This window comes from Solanum tuberosum, unplaced genomic scaffold (assembly GCF_000226075.1).
Source record: "Solanum tuberosum cultivar DM 1-3 516 R44 unplaced genomic scaffold, SolTub_3.0 scf00575, whole genome shotgun sequence".
NCBI classification, from domain to species: Eukaryota; Viridiplantae; Streptophyta; class Magnoliopsida; order Solanales; family Solanaceae; genus Solanum; species Solanum tuberosum.
The window spans coordinates 258,055-266,404 of record NW_006239492.1 but is presented as its reverse complement, the minus strand read 5'-3'; the positions used below and the strand labels follow the sequence as shown (position 1 = coordinate 266,404).

Genomic DNA, 8,350 nt, shown 5'->3' with positions numbered 1-8,350 from the left:
ACCCCCCACCCTCACCCCCCACCCAAAAAAAAATTTAAGTTTATTTTCAAAAAGTATTTTCAATTTCAAAAAATATTTTTTACTCTAGTTAAAATAAACGATATTTCTCAAAAACATATTTCATTCAAAAACCAAACATTAAAAATCTTTTCCGGAGAATATTTTCTACTCATCAACCAAACATGAAAAAATAAGTCAAAAATCTACTTGTTTTCCAGGAAAACATTTTCCTTCGTACCAAACACACCCTTATTGTCAAAATTGTTGCAGGGAGAATAATACAACTATTTGATTTAATTTCCTAAACAAGAAAGTGTGTTGTCCTTAGCGTTGGTGGCAAATATTGTAGATCCGCAGATGATAACATACAATAGCACTCCCCATCCATATTGATTTGGCGACATTCGATTGAGAGTCAAATAACATTATTTATTTGCCATTTTTTTGTATGTCGTTTTAAATATTGTTTGAATTATAAATTATTGTATTGTCATATTTTTTATTTTTAAAGATTTTATGGTTAAAATTAAGAGATTTGTTTTTGGAAATCTGAATCATAACACATGAATTAGAACAAAGAGAATAGTATATTATTTGTTTAATATCCTGAAGGAAACTAAAATCCTTTTAAAAACAACTACTAAACGCATGGGTTCATACTTTATTTGTTGAGTTTTCTTTTGATCAAAATATATCTTTCCAATCCATACATTTTGAGGTGATAATATATATAAGTGCACTCCTAGGAGTTTCAAGTTATTATTTATCCCTTGTTTTTTTTCAACTATGGAAGATCCATCGAAGGCACAGATATCAAGAAGAACCGGAGGATGGATCACCTTCCCCTTCATCATAGGTCTCTCCTCTCTCTCTCTTTTTCGGTAGACCTGAACCATGTTCCTACACGATTTGATCAGGCACTTGTCGTTTATTTTATTGTTCAAATTTATTACAATGTTGAATAAAAATGGAGTAATCAAAAGCTCTAATGCTATGATGTTATCCATGTACTTGCACATTGTTGTTACAGTAATTTAACATGCATGTTATAACAAAATACTTGAAGCTAAATCCGATCCATAATTTGATTTTGACAAAAACAGCGAGCTTAGTAGGGTTGACCCTAGCATTTGGAGGTTTGACGAGCAATCTTATTGTGTATCTGATTAAGGAATTTGGTGTGGAGAGTATTGATGCTGCTCAAATAACAAATTTGGTTAATGGTGCTGGAGGCTTAACTCCTGTCCTTGCTGCAATTGTTGCCGACTCTTTTCTTGGTTGCTTCTCTATCATTTGGATTTCATCCATCATCTCATTATTGGTAAAAACTAGCTAATTTTGTTTTGTTATCCAAGTATAATTTGATATACATTAATTCCTAAGATTTGTTTTGTTGTTTAATTTGTACGTGTAGGGCACAATCCTTTTAACTCTAACAACGACAGTTGATTCATTGAGGCCTACACCGTGTGAAGTTGGTTCAACCTCATGTACCCCTAAACCAAAAGTTCAATATGTAGTACTCTATGCAGCCATAGTTTTGGCGACTCTGGGTAATGCTAGTCTCCGATCAACCCTTTCAACAATGGGAGCCAACCAATTTGATAAACCAAAAGATCAAGGGATTTTCTTCAATTGGTTTTTTTTCTTCTTTTCTGGTTCTACTATTGTAGCATCCACAGCTATTGTGTATGTTGAAGATAACGTGAGCTGGAAAGCTGGATATATCATTTGTGTAGCAGCTAATGTACTTGGTACAGCCATTTTTCTATTGGGGACCAGATTTTACAACAATTCTAAGCCAGAAGGGAGTCCTTTCACCAGTTTGGCTCGCGTTGTGGTTGCAAGTATTAGGAAAAGAAAGTTGTCACTCCCATCGACTAGTGAAGATTTCTACCACGGACTAATGCTTGTTGAGCCTTCAAAAACCTACAGGTAATATATCCAACGTGCTTTAACTAGCTATATGATCCATCAATAATATATGCAAACTTTACATTTTATGATCAATTCAATAACGTAACACGATGTTTGTGAGATTTGATGATTTAATTGTGTAATCATATCATTTAGTAAAAGTGTGAATTATTTTATTTTTTCCTCGCCCCATCCGATTCCCAAAAGGCCCTGACCTGACATGTACTCTCAACCTACCAATTTGAGTTGAGTTTGAACGGATCAAAATTGGCTGAATTAATAATAAATATGTCATTGTTCAACTCAAAGTCACTTGAGCTGAGATAAACTGAATCAAGAGACCATAGCCCAATTCATCAAACTCTTAATTATCAAGTTGTAATTTGTTTGTTTTATTATGATGCAGGTTTTTGAACCGTGCAGCCATTAAAAGTGAAGGTGATGTTAAACCAGATGGGTCAACAGCTAAGTCATGGAGACTTTGTTCAGTCCAAGAAATTGAAGATTTCAAAACCTTAATTAAAATTTTACCACTATGGTCAAGTAGTTTTTTTCTTGGCACAACAATTGGCGTACAAGGAAGTTTGTCAATCCTTCAAGCCTTAACAATGGACCGTCATTTAGGACCCAATTTCCAAATCCCAGCTGGCTCCATGCTCGTTTTTGTCATGCTCTCTACTGCTATATTCCTCGCCCTGTTCGACAAATTTCTATTTCCTACGTGGAAAAATTTGTCTGGCAAATCACTTACACCTCTCCAGAGAATTGGGGTTGGGCACGTGCTCAATTTTTTGTGTATGGGTGTCTCAGCCATAGTCGAGTCAAAGAGGCTAAATGTAGCAAAATCCAATCAAGGTTCCATTATTGTGCCAATGTCAGCTTTATGGCTTGTGCCACAATTAGCACTTGTTGGTATCGCAGAGGCATTTCATCTTCCTGGACAAGTATCATTGTACTACCAAGAGTTCCCAATAACCTTAAAGAACTTGGCGACCGCGATGATATCCGTGCTTATTGGTATATCATTTTACTTGACCACTACTCTAATTGATGTTGTTAGAAGGACAACTACATGGTTACCAGGTAACATAAATAATGGAAGATTGGACAAAGTGTATGGGCTATTGGTTGTAGGGGGAGTATTGAATTTTGGTTACTATGTAATATGTGCTTGGTTTTACAAGTATAAAAACATCAAGGCAGTAGTGGATCATAGTGATTCTCCTTCTCATGAGTGATTCACCGCTCAAAAAGAAAAGAAAATTGGTGGTCATGATTATTGTCTATGAAAATATGTATCTTTTTACTGTATGTTGCGATTACAAAATTAGTAATTCTTTTTTTAGTAAAAGGCTAAAAATATCCATTAACAAGTTCCAAAAATATGAAGAAAGTTACTATTAGATCTTGACATTTAGTTTTGTCTGTGATTTTTTTTTGTAATATGTGCTTGGTTTTACAAAGTTCCTAAAATATCCATCAACAAGTTTTTTTTTTTTTTAGTGTATGTCATGAATATTTGCTATTAGATCTTGACATTTAGTTTTGTCTGTGATTTTTTTTTAAAATAATTCTAGATTGCACGCCCACTCAGGTATCAGGGTGTGGTTTTCCCCCACTCAGGATCTTTTATTGACTTACATAATAAAGCTATTTTATTGATGGACAGTATTGACTATTGAAGAGCAATAAAACTTTGGACAGATAATTTTTGGATTAAATTAGACTTAAGATTTGTTTTTATCCAATTTTAGGACGATTGAATCGTGTGAAAGACCTGTTTTTAAACTTTGATCATTAGAAAACGATCAAAATGGTCCTTAATGTATTGGGGTTGCTTTATTTTGGTCCTTAATATATTCTAGGTGATTGAAATAGTCCTTCATGTATGACAAAATGTGTTCAATTTAGTCTTTTACCCTAAACTTAACAATATACCCTAAAAACTGTTAAATATAACGGTGGGGCGCACATAACTTACAAAATTCACCATTTTTACCATCTTTATTAGCTCAAAGAAAGAGTTTCATGAATTCTAAAACACCATTTCTCTAACATCTAACTACACAATTATAAAATAATTATTGTAAAAAGGTTGAATGAAATGGATCATCAAGAATTTAATTTGTCGGTAGAACGTATGCTGCTATTGATAACATGAGTGCTGCTACTGGTACTAGTATTCTTGGATATTACTAGTGCTTCTCAAGAATAATTATCTAACCACTCATATTATAACTTGAGTGCTGCTACTGGTAAGAGTATTCTTGGATTATGCGCTGCACTTTCAAATGGATTGGCCATTGTTGGGGCAATTGTTGTTGATTCTTACTTGGGTCGGTTTAGTGTTGTTGTCTTTAGATCCATCTCCACTCTTATTGACCATCAAATTCTTGACGATCCATTTCATTCAATCTTTTTACATAATTATTTTGTAATTGTGTGGTTAGATGTTAGAGAAAATTGTGTTTTAGAATTCATGAAACTCTTTCTTTGAGCTAATAAAGAAGATAAAAATGGTGGATTTTGCAAGTTATGTGGACCCCACCGTTATATTTAATAGTTTTTGGGGGTAAATTGTTAAGTTTAGGGTAAAAGACTAAATTGAACACATTTTGTCATACATGAAAAGCTATTTCAATCACCTAAAGTATATTAAGGATTAATATAAAGCAACCCCAATACATCAAGGACCATTTTGATAATTTTCTCAGTTATTTTATGCTTAATTACTTCAGTATGCTTGATTACGTTGGTTTATAGGGAGGGATAAGTCGAGTTGAGTTGGAGCTTAGCAAAAATCATTCAATTAACAATGAGTCATTGCTTAACTCTGTTCAAGTAGAGTTACTTGCGCTTAAATGGATTGTTGGCTAATAGTAGTCTAAACAATGCGTTATAGTCCAACATATCAAACACTTGTCAAATAAATGGAATCAATTGAAAAGAAGTCTATACCGTAATAATTTAGGATCTAAGAATTTAAAACATTACCATAAACCTATGTGTTTTTGTTTTTTTTTTGTAATAAATGAGAGGAGCAATATAAGTTTGGGTGTGAATCCGTAATAATTTGACCAGAACCATGTTATTGTGAATTTTCTAGGACTTACATAAATTAAATTGCACTAGTTAATGAATTAATTACTTAGATACACTCTTGTTTGCAATATTACGTATCTTACCAAATTTTGGTGCCTCCATATACATCCAGATACATGTATATCGGTTACATGAGGTCAAGTTTAGGTGTATTTTGTTCTAGATACATTGTATTCAAGTGGATTCGAAGGTATCTGGGATACATAGCAAATCTCGCTCGTCGCTCTCCTATGTATCTGGTATCCTGGGTACATGTGAATCTCTCCAGCTATATACAAATACATATATCTAGTGTGATTCACATGTATTTGGGATACTTACGAATCTCGCTCGCCTCCTTCCCCAATCTCGCTCGCCTCTCTACCTATTTTGTGTATCTGGTAGCAAAATTACATGTATCTAAGTGTAAGATACGTAGGGAACTCTAAATTAATGGTAAGATACGTAATATTTTAAAAGTATAGGTAATAATAGTATATATGATAGTGAAATATGTCTAATTACGTACTTTTTCTTTTTCTGTCTCATGAATCTTGACCTAAATTGGGCCCAAATACCAGAACTATATATGAGTCGTGCACCTTAATTAAGGCGATGATACAAAATATAAACCTTTTTGGACGTTCTAAAACTCCCAAATTCAAGGCGCCCAGCTTTCTAAAGGGAAGACTTCAACATAGAAGTTACTAATTTTTATAATATCCTTTCAACATATATGCTCGGTTGAAGCGGAATTTAAGGAAGTTCCAAAATGCTTACTCGTAAATTTAATATTTTAAACCACAAACTAAGGTCTAAGAGGCTCCAAAATTTGATATTTTAGAGAAAATAATTCTTCAAATAAGTTAAAAGACATTTGCCCTTGTATCTTTAAAAAAATAGCCATGTGAAATTTGTTCAAAATACTTTATGAATCCATAAGTTATGAAAGCTAGGGCCCTTTGAATGATTTCAGATACAAAACATGATTTATGGAGACGTGCGAGCAAAGCATACAGTAGTGGTGTGTAAGCCCATAGAGCTGTATTTTCCTATATATAGAAGATAGATAATGTCAATTGTCAGTGTATGTTGTGCCTCATTATGTACTGTAGCAACAAACATTGTTCGTTTTGTCATTTTCCTGATAAGTCCACAACAACCAAACTAGCTAATGCTCATTTAGCTCCTCTAATAATTCCCCATCTCCTTAAACAACCACGCCACTCTCATGAATCACTCATTTAGCCCATGTCATAACCTCTCTATCTCGACAAAGATAGAAATTAGATCTGCATACATACTATATATCATCTTCAGATTACGTTGAATATGTTGTTGACAAACAAGCAACAACAAGATAGTAGTTTTTTTTTTTTTTTTGCAATAAAGATGAATAATCGCATTGATTAACAAATAAAAGCTACGTTCATTATATAAAAATATATTAATAAATGACATAATTCTTTTAGTTAAATGCTTAAATGTATTTATTTTTGGAATATCTCACGGCAAGATTATATTTTTTTTATATAAATAATTAAGAAAACAAAATAAATACATGGATTATTGCTTTGTGCCGAAAAGAAGAGTGCAAGTGTCAGATCAGATAACATGTCGGATTACACACACACACCGCAATATATAGGAAATTAGTGAGTGGTGAGTTTATCCCATTTATGAGAACGACAAAACCTTTTCGGGGCAGATCTAGAGCGCTTAGATTCGTGAATTTACGTTATTTCAATAATTTTTATGTAAATTTTATATTATTACATAGGCTCAGACTCTAAACTTAGTTTGTTGATTGCAAAGGTGGAGCAAATAAGGTTAAGGAGTTTCATTTGAATCTATTTCAAACGAATAATTATATTATATGTATAATATTAAAATTAATATAAACTCCTCTGACTTCTTTTATATATATATATTTTAAAATCTTATAAAAAATTGAACTCTGTCACTAATCGATTGGTTGATTGTGGAGCATCTTGTCATCGATAGCATGCAAAATGTCATATCAAGCGATATCCATCGGATAGCATGTCCCATTATAATTTTAATTAATTTGCGACTGGTGGAAGGAAAAAAGAATGTGCTACTACTGATTTTATGCCTTAGGAGTTAATATCTCAAAAGATCATTCAACTTTGAGAATTTATCTAGTAAAGTCGTTTAACTTTGTTTTGTATCAATAAAATCACTACACTTAGACATTTCTATCAATAAATCACTCAATCAAATTTATTATTAAATAAAATATTGATATAGCAAAATAAATTACTTGTATATTTTTATATCAGGTAAACACGAACCCACAAATAGATAAAATTAAAGAAAACTTATTAAAAAAATTCGGACAAACTTAATCACGGAAACAAATTTTTTTTTTATGATATTGTTGTATAGTTTATGTCTTGATTTAATAAATAAATGAAAAGAAATTCTTAAGTGAAACATATTTTGATATTACTGTAATACCATAATATTTAGTTTGCCTCCTTAATAAAAAAAAATGAGTACAAGTACTTCAGCAAAACAACAAATTAAATCCAAAACAGGAAGAAAAACAATAAACAAATGTCAAAATAGAACAGGTAAGTATTATTATTAATTAAGTTCTTCGACGTGTAATTTATTAATGTTTCTTGCTATATATAATAGGTAAAGATCTATTTTTCCTTCGTAATTCCACTGTTTGCTAACGTTAGATTCGTTTGAGCTTGAATAAATTAATTTTCAAAATTGTTGATAAATAAGTTTTGAAATCATTTTCGGACATACATTTTAGTTGTTTTTCTTTTTAAAAAAAATTGTGAGAGGAAGTGAAAAGTTCTTAATGAGATTTCTTTAATTTTATTTATTTGTGGGATTCATATTTACATGATATAAAAATAATAATTTATTTTGCTATGCCAATACTTTTTTTAGTGATAAATTTGATTGAGTGATTTTATTGATAGAAATGTCTAAGTTTAGTGATTTTAATGATACAAATGTCTAAGTTTAGTGATTTTAATGATACAGAAGAAAGTTCAATGACTTTAATAGATAAATTCTGAAAGTTGAGTGACCTTTTGAGATATTAACTCCATTCAAAGATATCGACAAAATGTTTTTACAAGAGGATATATATATATATAGTTGAATTTATGGAGTAAAGAAGGTACCCTTTCAATTTTATTGCTACTCAGATGTTAATATTGAAAAGTTTTTTGAGTGGTAAACTTAATTAACAATAAGCAGCTGATTGAAAAAGGCACATATACAACTTTTTTGTTAAAACAAATTAAAAATTAACATCTTTATCAGGGAAGGCCGAGCAACGAATTTTTGCCTCGGGAAGCGTTCC

General features: G+C 31.7%; 1 protein-coding gene across 1 annotated transcript; it reads left to right on the top strand.

Moving 5' to 3' along the window:
- The first annotated feature begins 1,039 nt into the window (after window positions 1-1,039).
- On the top strand, window positions 1,040-3,155 carry LOC102582376 (protein NRT1/ PTR FAMILY 2.7-like). The gene is made up of 3 exons (XM_015304573.1): window positions 1,040-1,321; window positions 1,415-1,935; window positions 2,324-3,155. The coding sequence occupies exons 1-3, from the start codon at window positions 1,040-1,042 to the stop codon at window positions 3,153-3,155; spliced, it is 1,635 nt and encodes a 544-aa protein (XP_015160059.1).
- The last annotated feature ends 5,195 nt before the right edge of the window (window positions 3,156-8,350 follow it).

What these genes read in the sequence shown, in the direction of transcription:
- LOC102582376 (XM_015304573.1), top strand. Translation starts at nt 1,040, where the DNA reads ATGCATGTTATAACAAAATACTTGAAGCTAAATCCGATCCATAATTTG. An exon ending in CATCCATCATCTCATTATTG is followed by an intron (nt 1,322 to 1,414) that starts GTAAAAACTAGC and finishes TTGTACGTGTAG; the next exon opens with GGCACAATCCTTTTAACTCT. An exon ending in GAGCCTTCAAAAACCTACAG is followed by an intron (nt 1,936 to 2,323) that starts GTAATATATCCA and finishes ATTATGATGCAG; the next exon opens with GTTTTTGAACCGTGCAGCCA.